This window comes from Amphiprion ocellaris, chromosome 21 (genome assembly GCF_022539595.1).
Source record: "Amphiprion ocellaris isolate individual 3 ecotype Okinawa chromosome 21, ASM2253959v1, whole genome shotgun sequence".
NCBI classification, from domain to species: domain Eukaryota; kingdom Metazoa; phylum Chordata; class Actinopteri; family Pomacentridae; genus Amphiprion; species Amphiprion ocellaris.
The window spans coordinates 8324915-8341721 of NC_072786.1; the positions used below are offsets into that span (position 1 = coordinate 8324915).

Consider the following 16807-nt stretch of genomic DNA (forward strand, 5'->3'; position numbering starts at 1 on the left):
CCGCTTTATGCTGATATTTGCACAATAGAGTATTACGGTTAAAATGTCATTTGAAATGAGTGGATTCAAGGGCGCACAGCAGCACATTCCCAGTGTAAAAATGATCATGAACCAGAATGAGCCTCTGTTTGTGCTGGTGTGTATCAGTCAGCAGCAGCGCCTCTCCTATGGTTCTCTGCATGGAGACTTTTTGGAACAAAGAGGTGAGGATGTTAATAAAAGCTGGATCAACAAATGGATTAGTTGTGAGCTGTGGACAGGCTGATCGGCGGGCCATCTGATTCATATTGATTCATATCGCCAACGAGGCAAGGATGGAGTAAGCAAATGTAAATATTCAATATTTACCATCTGCTGGTGTTATTAGAGGCAGGGGCTTGGACATGGGCTGACGGTTATCATGCACCCACACAGCTCTCATTCAATATTGTTCTTCATGCCATGTATTGTACTTGGTGACTATGCAGGCATTTGTAGATCAGGATCTCATTTGTTTGAATCTATTGGCTTTGGCATACAGACCCTCAAACAGAGGACCCGCAATGGACCCCAACAATAAGCCTCGTGTTGAATGAACAAATCTTTTATTCGCTATACGATTAAGTAAATAAACACCTTTTAGAAGTATACATAATCCCTATGCCTCCATGGGAAAACACACTGACAATATTAGCGCTTGTGATGAGTCCGAGTTAAATTTTATTTCAAGGAAAAGCATGACTGAGTCTTTGCCAACCTTATCTCTTCGCCAGTACGTAATTAGGCACACAGGGGTGTGACTTCAATTGAAGGTGTCGCCATTGTTAGACTGTGAAAATATCAACGGGTGAGGTTAATGCCAATTTCCCTGTCATTAATGAAATGCACAGAGCTCCTAATGAGGTAAACCATTACTCCTTGATAGTACTTATTAGCCGAGTGGGGGGCACAAATTCCCACACTTCAATTTCAAACAGCTAAAAATAAATTAAATAAAAAAAAACTTATAATAAAAAAAAAAACAGAGGCGATGTCAAGGGGCCTTATGTAATTTGAAGCAGGAAAACTGTCTTGTTGACTTAAACGAGGAGAATGAAAAGACTCGCTGGTGTGAGAAAAATCAGGAAGGAGAACGAGGCAATGTGTTAAAGTGTATATATATGTGTGAGTGTGTGGTGTCACTGTGAAACTGTGCGTGCATATGTGTACAAGTGTGACCTTTTCCAAATCACTGACAACAGAAATAGACAGCTCTACAAATCAATAAGGTAAATTAGCGTTGAAGAGTGGAAATGACAGGCGGTTAAAATTAGCTGTCTGTGTAACCCACTAGCCCGGCTGACATGTCTTCAAATCTTAAACAACCTCTTGATTTCCTTGTGTTAACAACACTATAGATCTTGCGTAGTAAAGCACACAGATCAAAGATGGCCTCCAATTTGTCATCCTACCATATAACCTTTGGAGATGCTTGTGGTGTTATTTGATGGACAACATGTATTAAATGTTTTTAAACCAGGATTGGAAATGTCCTGTGGATGAAACTTCTCTGTCTCTGTTGTGTTTTTCTTGTGTCTATGTGACGCTTAGCTTCCTAGGGACTGGCTTGTCCAGCTTTAAGATTCCAATGACAGGTCCGAGGATTGCGTTGGCAAATCAAACACACTTTGTGGAACAGAGGAAATCTTCTTTTCAGAGGAGCATGTATTATGGATGGACTTAAGAGATTAGACGGGGAGCTGCTTTACCTGCAGTGGACGCTGCTTGTCCTGACTCTTTGGAGATTTCAGGCCACTGCCTGGCTGCTGCAAGAGTAATTGCCTCGCTGCTTGTAGGGCCTAGGAAGAAAAGAACACAACACAAAAGGTGTGAAAAAAAATGAGAGAAAGAACGATGGGGAGGAAGGAAGAAGACAGTGAAAATAAACTATTAGATTTCCTGAAGCCGACAGCAAAGATAATTCAAATTTTCACGGGCAAAACAGTCTTCACTGACTGAAAACCCTGTCAAACATCACCTGGTTCATTCTGATGTGGTTAACACTACGCAGGAGGTATGTTTTAGTAACAATTCACAGAGCTGTGATCAAGGATAAATACAGTTTGTCTAGAGCACCTCTGAAGAAGAGGGTGGAGGGGGTGGTGGGCAGGGGGGAAAAAAAAGGCAGAGTAGAATTGACCTGTCTAGTGTGTGCTCAACTGAAATACCCACTTCTCTCCGCAAATTACCGCCGCATTTGCATATTCATAATATCAATTTGAAGTAGAGGCAGCACCATGTGAAGTGTCCCTGGGAGCTGTAATTAAAGTTGACAAAATCAACATCAGATTACATTTAGAGTGAATTAACTAGCAGCCCAGGTTTTACACTATGCATTAAGGGTGCTTATGCGCATGGGATGGGTGATGGATAGAAAGATGAATAGCTTGGTAGAGAAAGAGAGACCTTTCCCTGCCTGATGAAATTAGTTCACAGCTGTTTACACATGACACGGAAAATTTGAAAAATCATGGTTGTAAAATTGTAAAAATTTGCCGTCAACACCCTTTGATGTGTTTGCCAGACATCGATATGATAACAATCAGAGAGTCGGGGATGTGGTGTAATTTATTTCTCTAGGGTTTGATGGGATTGCAGAACGCCGCCCCCCCCTCCCCATCCCCGCCTGGTTGTGTGCACTGAATGTGTGTGACGAACAAGCTTCAGCTTCACAGGTACGGTGGCAGCTGGGCTAGCAGCTTCACTCCAATTCTTCAAGAGCAGATGGATGAAAGAGTCTGGCAGAAAAGAACATTGTGCACAGCTGCTACTACTGCTGCTGCTGCTGCTACACACAACTGTATGCCTTGTACTGTTCGGGCCCACGAGCATCAAGTGGGAGTGGAGGAGGGAGGAAAAAAAAAAACAAGTGCGCTCACACACAACAACAACTTCACAGGTGTTTAGTTTTTGATGAAAAAAGAAGAGGACGAGTCGGGAGGAGAAGCAAGAAGTAAGTTAAAAAAAATACAAAAAAAAAAGCTGGAGAGTAGAGTGACACTTCCTCAGGAATCAGGGGGTGCTCATTTTATTTTCAGGTGCTTGCCAGTATCCATGACAACAGCTGCCTTGACAGGGCGTGCATATGGCGCAGCTCTGCCAGCTGGTGGGAACAATGTTTGAACTAGTACATTGAGATCCTGTGCAAACAAGAGAGGAAGACAGGAAAGAGAGAGAGGCAGTAAAAAAAAATGAGAGGGAGGAGAGAGAAGGAAAAAAAGTTGCCACGTCTTAACCCCTGAGGGAACACAGCCACCCCCCTGATCAATTATGAAAAGACAGAACTGGAGGGGGAAGAGATGGAGGTGGTGCTGGGGTGGGTGGGGGTCTGTCTGGCTGCTCAGGAGGAGCCAGGCTTTCTGAACTAAAGCAAACAAACACATTACACTGGCAGTGAGTCCTAACTGCATTGATCTGTCTCCTTGGTAAGAGGAGCCTAGTCGCCACTGGTTTATGCATATGTGTGTGTGTGCTGTGACATCTGTAAGCCGAGCCTTCCTTCAGAGCACACACTAAAGTCAACACCTCCACTCATGGCCACATAAAGTTTAGTTGTTTGTGCGCAAAATGGACGGGAAAGCAAACATCGCTTGACTTTTGCTTCCTTTCACCGAACGCAAAAGACAACACAAATTCCTTGAATGCAGCCAATCACTTTGCTAATTAAAACACAAGGCCTAATTAATCTCGCCATGATTGGTGAATCAAAGTAATTATAAGGCTTATTGAGTCCTGCACACAGTAGTTAGAGGAAAGGCTGCTTGATGAGTGCAGCTCAAGGTAGCTGTCAGGGGGAAATGTTTATCCATGTGTGAATCAATAATGACTTGCTGTGTTATACCCAAAGTCAAGAGAGCCACTCGATATATTACACACAGTCAAGAGTACAAAGGAGGAGACGGTTTTTGACTGCACTTTCAATATCCATGCCAAGTAAATATCGAGGGAGGTACAGGCATGAGAGGTGGCGTAGAGAGGTGAAGCAGAGAGATCAACCATACAGGGCTTATTAGAAAAGATGTCTGAACACACTGCATAAAGACTGCTTCTCCAAACATAACACAGACCTTATCAACACTAGCCAAACTTTTTCAGAGTGGTTTGTCATGTCTGAAACTGTCTGTCACCTTCTCCGTGGAAGTGGCCATTTCTGTCTGTGATGGTGTGGATGGTACAGGGAGGAATAAAAGTCCTGTCCCCTCACTTTCACAGACTCTGAGTATTCAGCCATTACAGTAAAAAGCACCAATTTGTGCCACCCACTTCCCACTCCACACAGATGGTAAGCTAGAGCCCATCTCCAAGCACAAAAAAGCACCAAAAGCCAAGGAAAGTCATCAAAAGTTTGCTGAAGGGGCTGCTGGAGCGGACAAAAACACAGACGAGTGCAGATGCGCCGTCTATTTAACCTGGGTTGCTATGCACGAAAAAATGACATCCCTGGTCTATTAATGCGCACATTGTATAAACAGCACAATGTGATGCATTCTTCAGAATGAGCAAGCAAGCCAGACGGAGAGAGAGGGAGAGAAAGAGAAAAAGAGCCAGGCCCTGCTATATAAATAACAAGGCACTCAGAGGCATATTTGATGTTGATATCCATCACTGAGGTTGGAAAAGAGGAAAAAAAATAAGAGGAGGGAAAATAACACAGAGCAACCAAGACCGCGACACAGGGATCCTTATGAAAATAAGATTCAGCCCAAATGGATCTGGTGTAATTGGTTTCAGATAGTGAGGTCAGGAGAAAGGCGATACAGGCAACTATTATGCGAAACGGACTGAGAAACAAGAATGTTTACACAGGCATTCCTCTGCTACATTAATAGGCATGCAGAGATCACTGGAGAGGCAGAAAAGGAGAGAGTGAGAAGAGGCTGACAGAGAGAGAGAGAAATGAAAAAAAATCAACCATCCATTCACCCCTCACCTCCCACTATCCCCCTCTCTTCTAGCTATACACAGAACTACAGTCCTATACAGAACAGGGTAATAAGCAACACCGATCACAATGCACCTTTGTGAGAAGCATGCAACGATCTTAAACAAGCATGAAATACATTAGCAGGCCCTGCAATACCGGGCCAAACCATTACAAATCTCCAGATTGCTTATTGCGTGTGGTGGTGGTGGTGATGGTGGTGATGGTGGGGGTGCGAGAAAGAAATAAGCCATCCACTAAGAATGTCACTCCTTTCAAATCCACCTGGAGACTGCACGATATGCAGCCATGACATTGGAATCGGATATATTTGAGGGGCTGTGACACTGTGTTTGGACAGTGAAGATCACTTCCTGGCTCGAGTCACGTCGGGAGTTGTTGTTATTAGGGGATGTAGACGATATTGGAATGATGACACAGGTATGAAATAAGCTGCCCTCAACAGGTCTTCCTTTGCGGCACCATCGTTGGCGTCGGCATGGTGTTTCCAGAAAGTAGCCATAAACACGTCGTATCACTTGTTGATCAGTAAGAAATGAGGTTGCATCATGGTAACAGTCTTTCTGCGGTGTGCGGAACAGATGTTTTGTGTGTATGCATGTGTTTGTTGTAGGGAGTAAAGGGCTGCTGTTCAATGCTAGGCTGTCGGCCAGAACAGCTCCAGTCATGCTGACAGCTTTGACAACTCTCGCACGCACACACTCTTGATGCAAAAGCACACAAAACACACACACAGAAAAACCACACAGTACTGCACCGCCAGGCTTATCTATCTTTGCTTCCAGGAAACACAGACACAGAAGGAGGGAGGGAGCGAAAAAAGAAAAAGTGTGACTCTTTATCAAGCTGGAGGGAGTCGCATGCCATGGAAAACAAGGCACAAACAGTTTAAGCTGAACAAACAAACATGGCTGATTGGACTGAGGCTGCTGGCCCGCTGGCGGGAAAGATATGCGCTGACACTCCACACCAAAATATTTACACCCTATCTTTTTATATAAGTGGATTCGGGGCAGATGGATGGATGGATACGGATTTGGAGGGGCTGGCTGGAGAGGATAGACAAATGAGAAGAGAAGGGGGAGCGGGATAAGATGTCCCACACAATGTCTGAATGCAAAAGTGGGGACTGAGTTTGTGAAAACAAGTAAACCGTAGTCTGAGCAGCACATGGCTGCAGTCGGGTAGAGACTCCTGAAGAAGAAGTTAAAATCACACAAAATCTGAGCTCCACATCTTTGCTTGTTTTGTAAACAGTGAGTCAGAGATGCTGGGAGGCCAACGGGCAGCTGTGATTCTTGAGAATCCATTGGGCTGTTTGAAAACTAAACTGCTACACCAGCTGCTATACTAAACGCATTTGCTGCCACTTTTCAAGCCTGATGTGTATAAGCCTGCAAGTATAAGGATGCTGTTGATTCCATTCACCTTAAGTAACTCATCCACAGAAGCAGAAAGACTACTATCCTTTCATAAAGGTCAGAACTGGCGATGACGCTCCGGTGCCTCAACAATGGCTCTGGATTCAGTTCCCTTATCGCCTCCACAAAACCCACACAGAGCACAATATACGCCTGGGTTCACTAAACTCTGCGTGGTTGGGAAGAAAATTATAAAATGACCACTTCTTTTGTGAGAAAATAAACTTTCTTCTTACCTATATGGCCAAAATTGGACAATCTGGCTCTTAAAACGATAGTAAAAACAAGTATAAATATTATCTTATAAAATTCCAACAGGAATCTAAAGGTGCTTTCTTAGATAGCGCTTCCATGAGAAAGAGGAAAAACTCAAGAGAAAGAAAGTAGGGAAAAGCAGAATTCGAAGAGTATGTAGGAGTAATGAGCATTTTAATGTATGACTCAATAAATCAACAGTCTGCAGTGAAAAAAGGATGGAGAGAGAGAAAGGGAGGGAGAGGTCCATGGAGATTCTGCCTGGGCCTCAGGACAGAAGTAAAGCTATCCAGCAGAACAATGGGCTTCTGTGTCCCACTCTGCTATCTCTATCTCTGTGTTTTCAGCTACTTCAGCTTCCTCTGTCTCCACATACAAAGTTCTCCAGCCAAAAAAAAAAGCAAATAAACTGTCTTATGCTCATTTGTTGTGCTGGGTCTCTTATTTCTACAGTGGATAATGGCTGTTTGAGAAGAGAACCTTGCATATTGATCACTTGCTACCGCCTCTTTGCTGCACTTTGAATTCATCTTCTTCCTCTCTCCCCTCCCTCGTGCTCTCTCATATCACATTATTCATTTCTTCCTCTCATCTTTTCTTTCTCTCCCCTCCCTCTTTTTCTCCCACCCCTCTCACCTCTTGTTTATTGATTCTCTAGATTAAGAATTCCTAGGGTGGAAGATTGTAACACACAAGCATCAAATTATTTTGGGGTGTGCTTATTTGCCTTTCCCTTGCATCTATTTGGCCTGTGTCTGTAGACAATTATGCCTACCCAGCCCCAGACTCAGGTGCTAATAATGAAGGACAAATAGAATCGTATGTGTAAACTTCTCCCACTGATGAAAATTTATATTAACTTTCTACCACAGTAAACAGAGCTGCATAGCTACACCGTCCCGGGAGGATTGACGAGATGAATTTGCTCGCTCCTTCCCCAGGAAGAAAGCTTGTATAAGAGAGAACAGGGAGGGGTGGGGGGGGGGAGACTCGGGGGTGTCGAGCTCCATTGTGTAACCTCGCACTTATTTTTCCACTAACAAAGACAAAACGCGAGTCTGTTTTGCCCATCACAGATAAAGTGTGCGTGTTTATGTCTGAGAGTTGAAGAGTGCATATGCACCAATATGTATGTGTCTGCAGAGACGCTGCTGGGAGGCCGTGCCAGCAATAACACAGAGCGCAGCCTGCCGTCGTTCACTGCAACCACTAACATTCACTAACATCCCACCTCCCGCTGTTGTCACCATGGATATTCTGTGCAAATACAATGATGTATCTGTTCTACCCAGGCAGAGCAATGGTTCTTCTATCTTGAACTTTGACACAGAATCCCCCCAAAAACTGAGGTGGAATCCAAAACTGTCTGTAAGTATAAGAAAAACATCAAGATTTTAAGAATGTTCACCGGTTTTCAAACTCAGATCATAAAAATGATACAATAATTTCCTCAATAATCAGAGATGTGGCATGACTTCACATTCAAAATAATTGCTTATTAGCTCTTAATCATACTGATGTCATAACTGGCTGTTCACATTCTTCTCACCATTGTCTCGGCGCATCTCGCCCATGCTTCATCACTTACGAAACTCAATTTACCCCCACAATGTACCTACTTCCCTTGTCTCTGCTGGTGGCTACAGCAAAGTCTTTACTCTGACCTGTGCTGTACCACTCCATTTAGATAAGATGACAGCAGGACCATTCAGTGAAGGTCTTTATCTACTGCTGCTCCAAGGGAAGTCCTTTAGAGCCTGACAACTGCGAACCTCCACAATATGCTATCACAAAGAGACAGAGAGGAAGAAAAATAGAGACAGACAGAGAGAGGAGGGACTGGGGAAAGGTATTTGTGTGGGTGGAACAAGACAGAGGTGTTTGTTTGAGACAGACTGTGTGCATGTGTGTGTGTGTGTGTGTGTGTGAGGTCAAGTCTTTCCTTTACAAAAGCAGAGCTCATATGGGCGAGTTCAGTTTTTTATTTTTCCCCACATAACACAACACATTCACATTTTCTCTCTCCTGAAGCGCCTGATTTCCTTGTCAGGTGATTATGACCCCTCTACTTTTCACAGTTCCAGGCAAGTGGAGGTCACACAGCTGGATGAATAACTGATATGAAATGCTGCATTCAGGCCAGCCATAGTTCATTTGCAAAAGGCGCTGAGCCCAGTGGAAAAACTGGAGCTGTGAAGGAAAAAAAAAGACCTCAATTGCTTAGACCTAGTTTCTTAAAACTAGTATGCCGATTATCTGAAACGTGTTGTGTGTATGACTGATGCCTGCTGTAGCTGTTCAGAGAGCAAACTAGGCATTTTCTCACCGTTCTTGTCGGGGGATCAGACGCAGACTGAAGTTGTTTTTCATGGAGCGTGTGTCTTGTCTTTGTTGACAAGGCCTTACTAAGAGGCTCCTACTCCAAAAAAAAATAAGAGAAAATGGCCGGAGGCGACTAGTAATCTGATTGTGGCACCAGAGAACAAGCAGCGGCGATGAAACATCTCGTTTTGTGCAAAATACCAATACCAGTAGATGCTGTCAAAGAGAAAAATGTGTTGACACGGTTGTGTGCACACGTGTACTGTACATAAGACATGCATGCACAAACAAAGACCAGGGCAGTAGTGGTAAATAAAAGGTTGAGTAAACCCTGGCGCATCTCTGCTGCTGCATCCTGGGTAGGTAAACTGCATTAAAGTGCATTTACCTTCCATTAAACAACTGATAAAGACCCACACTACATTTAGACTCAAAGTCTACAGAAAACAATCATTAAGGAAAACAAGAAAGCTACTGAATGGCAGTGAAAATGGCTAAAATAGGGCTGATCTCATTTACAGTGCTCACTGTTTGGGTGTGCATTGACACGAGCAACCCAAGCCTGTACTCTGGTTGAGTGCATCTCTGTAAGACCCTTTCTTGGGGGCTCTGCTGTTGCAGGTCAATAGTATGAGTGTCTGTCGGTCTCATCCTGCAGAGCTCAGGTTAAGTGTTCAGTCTAAGTGTTACCCTCTTCTGGGGTCGATGAGAGAGCACCCTGACCTTAGCTGTAAGTGAACTCACCTCACCCGTGCACCCATGCATACAGCAGACTTTCCAGTTCCAAACCATTATTCTGCTTACAGATGTCACACAACAGTTTATGTAATAAGATGTGTGTGTGTGTGTGTTGCTTTATATAATCAATGGCACCAATGAGTACACAGTGGGATTTTTTAATCTGCTGCCACTAAAACAAATCCGGACAGACTTTTAATAGCCAATACATAGTTTATCCAAGTTTATGTGACTACTTTATCTTGCCATTAGCCCCCAGTTGCCTCCGTAAGCATTGCTCTTCATTGAAGGTGATGTATGTTTCAATGAATGCCTCACTTTCCCCAAAGATCAACTCAATAAATAGCCACTGCATCTGCCTGTGGAAGGGCAATGGATCACATTCACTCCCCCCCTTCTCCTCACTCCCATCTCTTTGCTTATGTAATACCTATCTTTTCCTGAGCTCCTCCTTCTCTCTTTTCTCCTCTCCACTCCGCATCGTACCTTGTGAATCGTTGTCTTGTGAATATTCCAATTACAGCAATGTGTGTTTGACCTTTAAGTGAGCAGCAGAAGATATAGTTATCTGCCTTCCACTCTGACACCCAGCGTCTATCAATCAGTAGTCCACCCCCCCGCCAGAACAGGCTACCAGACTGAGCTGGGTCTGGTAAAATGTGTTTGTGTGTTCACGCATGGGTGTATGAGAAGAGAGAGAAAAAGATGGAAAGAAGGAGCTATCATGGGCACAGACTGTGACTGGGGTAAAGTAGACAAAGAGGCTTGAAGAGTTCCAGCGATAAAAAAAAAAAAAAAAAGTAAAACTGTATAAGGTTCAAGCGTGAATACACAAATGTATACCACACATAAACAGACACACACGAGAGAGAGAGAGATGTGTTAAACATTTTTTTCTTTAATCTGCTACCAGCCTGACTGAGCTTTACTTCCATAAACAAAGACTTTTCCAACAGCATCCTATATCACGCTTCTAAGAACAAGCAAGCGTGAGCAGAATCATACTTCTTTAGTTTCATTCTTGTGCCCACCCTTTTCCAAAAGGCTAATCTACATCTTTCATTGAATCAAGAATGGAAATTCACAAGAAATGCTTCTTTTTCAATTTCATGCTGAAGTAGCTCAAGTTAGTGGATGTAATTTCTCCTAACAAGAAAATTTATCACTCTGTCGCACACTTAGTCCGGCTATGTGAGAAAAAGGCCTCCTTTCTGCATTTTTTTTTTTTTTTTTTTAACTTGGGCTTTGATAAATGTGCCAAAAGCACGATCACTCCCTTCATAGCACTCCATACAAGGACAGAACAATTACAGTGGTTATTAAAAAAATAAAACCTATGTCTGAAATTTCATTGAAAGATAAATGACATATGTAAAGGCATTAAAATGAAAGGAAAACTAAGGCAAGACACAGATAGGGGTTGTTTTATACAAATTATAGAGAGCTCAACTTCTAGGTCTAACTTATGTGATGGTACACACACAAAAAACATTTAGTTTCTAGTGATTTTCTGAGGAATTCTCTCCTCAGACATTTAAAACCTGAGCCAACAAAGAAGTATTTCCTTGCTGTGACAGAAATTCCGGGGAAGACTAACGATGTAAAAAAAGAAAAAAGAACTCCAGCAAATCCATTTGAAGTTTTGTGCAAATTAGGATTATCAGGTTCACGGTGAATTGGATGATGAAGTCCAAACAGGTGAAAAGGAATGCATGAGGAATAGTATCACAGAAACAATACCACGCATGGCCAAGCCACCAGGCTAATGTATATTTATCATGTAAACTTCTGATAAATGCATATGCAGAAACAATCAAATCTCTGGGTTTCCATTGGAAGATTTTGCACTATGGACTCAAGCGTGAAACCAATATCAGCTTAGTGTCTACTCAAGCTTGAAGTGCGGCGCCCGGCCCACAAAGCATGTTCTGCATATGCTCATGGGTGTCATTTTTATCAGGGTGGAACAAGCAGCTTTCCAGTGCTATCACCGATCAATTCGTACGAGTTAAGTCTCCAGTGTGGGTAAATAAGCAGTGGTTAGGTCTTGATGAGGAATGGCAGGCTGTTTGAGCGGGAACATAGGCTATAGAGAGGCGGGCCTGTCTATCGCTGCTGCAATGGATTCCTAGTGTGACTTCTATCATTAACCTCAGCCCAGAGTACATCTTATTCTCTGTATCTGCCCAAAACAAATGTTCAGTTGAGTGGATTTTTTTTAAATCATAAATCTCCAGTTTATACTTAATATTATATTTGCCCACATTTGAAAGTAATGCAAATGCCTGAGGTCATTATAAAGTTGTAAATGACACAGATGGCAGTCCACCTTGACAGCAAAGTGAGGGCCTGCCCTTGCTTGGCTGATATACTGTAAAACCCAGCAGCTTCACTCTAAAGCTTGCAGTGAAGAGAGCCAAAGCCAGCACTAAGTGACATGTCAGTCAGTTTGTCTGTTTGGAGCGTTCAATCCCCCACGGCCTGAGCTTATTTACTGCATTTGTATGAAAAGCTGAAGAGGAGAGCGGCTGAGAGCCTGGCTGGCTCTCTTACATATGTATACAGTGTTTGGAGGCAATGCGTAAAGAGCATTCCCCCTTGCAGGCGGGTAGTGTTACAACTACAAACAACTTGGGAGAAGGATAGAGCCATTTATATATTCAAAAATGGGTCAGGGATGAAGGTAATCGGAGCAGCAGAGAGTGTTAACAAGTGCAACAAAAAAAAACAACTGTGATGATACCTGGAATCTGTTAGCACAGATTCTGGGCGCATTAGAGGAAGAGAGCACCAGTGACATTAAAGATTCTTCTTACTAGTCATCTTCTTAACCAGATTTGAAGTCATTTTAATATTAGTTATAGGAGGGGAGGGGGGTATACACAACAAACCATCGGGCATGCGTTTCAGAGTCTGATTTGTTACTATTCATGACTAAAGCAGAGAGGAACTGTAATACTAGACATGCTTGTTAAATTCACAACACTCCAAAGCTGCCTTCTAGCAAATCCTGTCTTTTGGTTGTCAGCTTAAGACACCCCGGCATATGCATATGTAGGATTTTTAAGCTCTGTTAAATGGATAGCGGTGTCGTGGCCTATCAAATGACTATAAGCCACTTGCTTTTTTCGGGGGGAAGGGAGCCATTTACAGAAAAAGCAGGCAGCAATGCGTTACCTTGTATGCATCGGAAAGCATTCCCACCCAATACACACACGTGTTTTCGTCATCCTAATATTAACCCCACATTAGGAGAAAACACAGGCATTTACATGTATGTATTCAGGCTGAGTGTGACAGTAACACTCCACCCCGCCATATTAATGACTGTTTAAGCCAACGACAGGGGAGTGGCGACAAACAATGACAGAATGCATGTTTTCGATTGTGAGGCCGCGACAGATGATGCGCCATTCACCACCAAGCTGGTTTGCAAATAAATTATTGTGGAGGGTATTGAGCTGTAGCAATTGCTCAGTCCCCTCAGAGTATGTGCAAGTGTGTGTTTTCAGGAGTGTGTATGCGTGGCCGCATATACGTGTTTGTGCTGGTGTGAGTGGACTTATAGATCCAGTGCCATTTATTTCCCAGAGCTGGACCAGGGCAGTTAGGGAGGCGTAAAAGGAAATGAGTTGTGAAGTGGCCATTGATCCTGGCCTGCACTAGGTTAGCTGGAGACTGTAGGACTATTGGCCTCAGTGTGAGCAACTGAATGACTGCCTCTTATTTACACGGAGGCGGTTAACCCTGGCTGGGCCATTTATCACCAGGAAAAAAGGAAAAGACAAAAATCTGTCAAGTCAAATAAGAGGCCTAACCTAGACAAAATTAATTAACTGGATTCCATGAAAACATCAGGCTAGCATATATATTTGATTTGATTTCTCAGTAGCTACACACAGTCTGATCTTTTCTACCTGTGCTGCCACTGATCTGCACACTGTTCTGCCTTCCACACCAACTGCTTGAGGATAAAATACCCATAAGTGTTTATTTCCAGCAGATTTCACTCTATCTCTCATCCTCTCTTCTCAATTCCTCCATCGCTCAGTTGCTCGCTCTCTCCCCCTCTCCCTTACTGTCCCTTTCCTCGTCTCTCTTTCAAGCCTTGCAGCTTGACATTTCGCCATGCTCTCTAGGGACGCCTGTGCGAAATGGAGTTACTGGGAGAGCGCCACTGTAAATTCCAGAAGGCCACATGTAATGTGTCTTAAACATAGATGGACAGCTCAGGTTTCAAGGAGCTGAAGAATAAGCAGGGGGGAAAGAAAAGGCAGAGAAGGGGAGACAGAAGGAGAGGAAGAGGAAGAGGTGGTGTCTAGGTAGATAATAGAATAATACTGTGTTTTGTCTGGGGAAGGGTGAGCAAACAGTAGCTATGCTGTCATTCACATCCTATATCTTTAGTGTCATCTCAAAGGGGGAAACTACAGGCCTATATGTCACAGGCCTGTATGTACTATTCTGTGGGGACTGTCTGCTGATAGCCAGGCTTGAAATAAAAAGAAGGATGGCTTTCATTGTAAATAAGTCAGACACAAGGATTGCCAGAGAAGAGCTGTCCTTTCACTGAAAGGGGAAATAATTTTACAAAGACATACAGTACATGCTGCTTTCCTAATGCTTCTCCTGCCTTTACAGAAAACCCTTATCTTCGCACAGACGATGATGGTTAACAAAAGGCTCCTTTATGAAATCGTTCATATTTCAGCGGAGGTCTTTCTCCTGTCCTGAGAGGTGATTGATGCATCAGGCCAGGGCCAGTGTCTTATTTACACAGTTGAGTGGGGCAATCTCAGGCCTGAAAGATAAACCTAATGAGCTTCTTTGTGTAAGGGTGCAAATGAGAGACCCCATCCTCCCTCCCTCCTTCCCTATTCCATCCAAAGGGACAGTCTGGGTGATTAGGCCTTTAAATTATGCTCAAGGGCAAAGCCCAGATTTGCATCTTAGGTGTGTGTTCATGTGTGTGTGTGTGTGTGTGTGTGTGTGTGTGTGTGTGTGTGTGTGTGTGTGTGTGTGTGTGTGGCTTCTCAAATGCGGTATGAAGAGACTTGGAGAGAGGCAGGTGAAGGGCAGAGAGAGATGCTTGAGGCTTGTTTGTGGGAAGTGACAGTAGCTGAAAACTGTCTGTCAGTGTTGTAGAGAGACTGAGTATTTACCTATTGTCTACCAAACAACAAACTTGACTTGTTAAAAGAAGGAGAAGAGCTCATGTGTCTGTCAAATGAGCGTGCGCACACACACACACACACACACACACACACACACACACACACACACTGTCATTTTGTCCTTTGTCTGTGGGGTAACTTTCTCTCTAATGACTTTCATTTTGGGGAGAATTTCATTTGCCCCTAAACCCTAAATACTACCCATCACTTGCTGTCAGATTTCTCATCCTTTCTATTTCCTCCAGCTAAACAGCAAGGAAGGCAGGTTAATTGCTGTCACTCTCAAGTTGGACCACTGCCTAGCTGCCGTGTAGCGACAGGGGGTAGCCTAGAAGTAAGATGGCACCTTGGCGCACTTATTGTAATTTATGTCAAAACGCTGCAGTCATTTAAATGGGGTTGGATAGTTTGCATTTTTGCTGCATCATGTGCCTCAGGAAAAAATAAATGCTAAAATGCATACCTAACCAGTTTACCAACATGTACACCTCTGGCTCTTGTAAGCTGCATTTTTGTGCACAATGTAAATAAATATTTGTCCTCATAAACAAGCATGTAAATAAAAAAATAAACAAGCCTGAATGTGTACAGCTACAGACAGATATTACAATTTAACTTTGAAGCTTTCTAATTCTGTTTGAATTTAATGAGCAGATCCTTTAGAAGCAGATGTGTAGTGGCAGGAGGCTGCTATCCAAAGGTCTTTGGTTAAAACGACTGACTTGACCACAATACATTAGCAGAGGCCTCCATCTTGCTCTGAATATCAATACACTTCCTACAGTAGTGAGCCCATTTAGAAGGGGGCAGTAGTCCTGAGTATTGGCTCATCAATCCCACTGATAACCTTGGCAGGATTAAGTCTACAGACCACTGTAATCAACTAACAGGCTCATTATGGGACATTATGGTATAGATCCAAAGATCAATGTGTGGCTTCCATGTATATACATAGCAGCATATGGTATTAAAACATAATACTGGCAATGCCCAATGACAAATTGATTGGTAATATGAGCTCAGCAGATTTTTTTTTTGCTCTTTTTTTCAAACAAGAGAGCTTTTATAGTGATCATTTTGCATAGTAATTAGGGCTATGTAACATTCATCATTTGCTCTGATACATATCTGCAGCTGGCAAATTGCAATCAGATACAGTGGGTATCTAATCTGTGATCTCAAATCAAATTAGGTCTATTTAGACAACCTTGGGAATGGGGTGATGAAACCCTGACAGAAATTAGGGACTGGAAATTTAATTGCGACAATGGTTATTATTCAGATCTGTGGATAACGGAGTGAGTGGCTTTCACATTGCACTCAATGACCCGCATGAAATAAAGATTTAAATTACAGATATATGCATTATGTAAAATATTTCCAAGCAAAATAAACTCAAGAGCATGATTGAGCATTGTCGGAGGAAAATCTGCACTATCGATATTTGAATATGGAAAAATCTGCAACCTAGTCTTGATCTGTGCTCCACAAGCCTTTGGCCGAGTGTAAGGTGACGAGACCTTAAGATGCTGCTTTTCTAATTATAGCTGCAGGTGGTATTTTGGAGCTGCTAGGTGATGGCAGAACCCATAGGGACAGTGGAGAATTCATCAGTGCTTATTATTAATCATCCCCCCAGCAGCGTGATGAGAGACTGCAGCTTCTATACCCACCGGACCACTCAATGTCATTCCAAATATGGGCGGAAAATTACACCCAACAGCCTTCCTTCAAAATGGACTCAGAGCAAACGTGGACATTATTTTTTTTTAACTGCACACAGGTGCCAAAGAAAAAAAAGTGCAAGTGTAGATTGGGGCATGCATATATGGCCACACAACGCTTCACCCAGCTGTCATTCAAAGAAACCTGCCAACGTCTTCTTCACGTGAAGACAACAGCACTGCCTCGCGCTAACAAATGTATTTTTAAAAAGG

At 43.1% G+C, this 16807-nt stretch overlaps 1 protein-coding gene across 7 annotated transcripts in view; it reads right to left on the bottom strand.

Annotated features, from left to right (window-relative positions):
* The window catches only part of foxp2 (forkhead box P2), a 101535-nt gene that overhangs the window by 41182 nt on the left and 43546 nt on the right, over nt 1-16807 (bottom strand). For all 7 annotated transcript variants that reach the window (XM_023262472.3, XM_023262455.3, XM_055006360.1 and 4 more), the window contains one exon: nt 1728-1817. In XM_023262472.3, coding sequence (XP_023118240.1) covers nt 1728-1817 — 90 coding nt within the window. The remainder of the gene's footprint in view (nt 1-1727; nt 1818-16807) is intronic.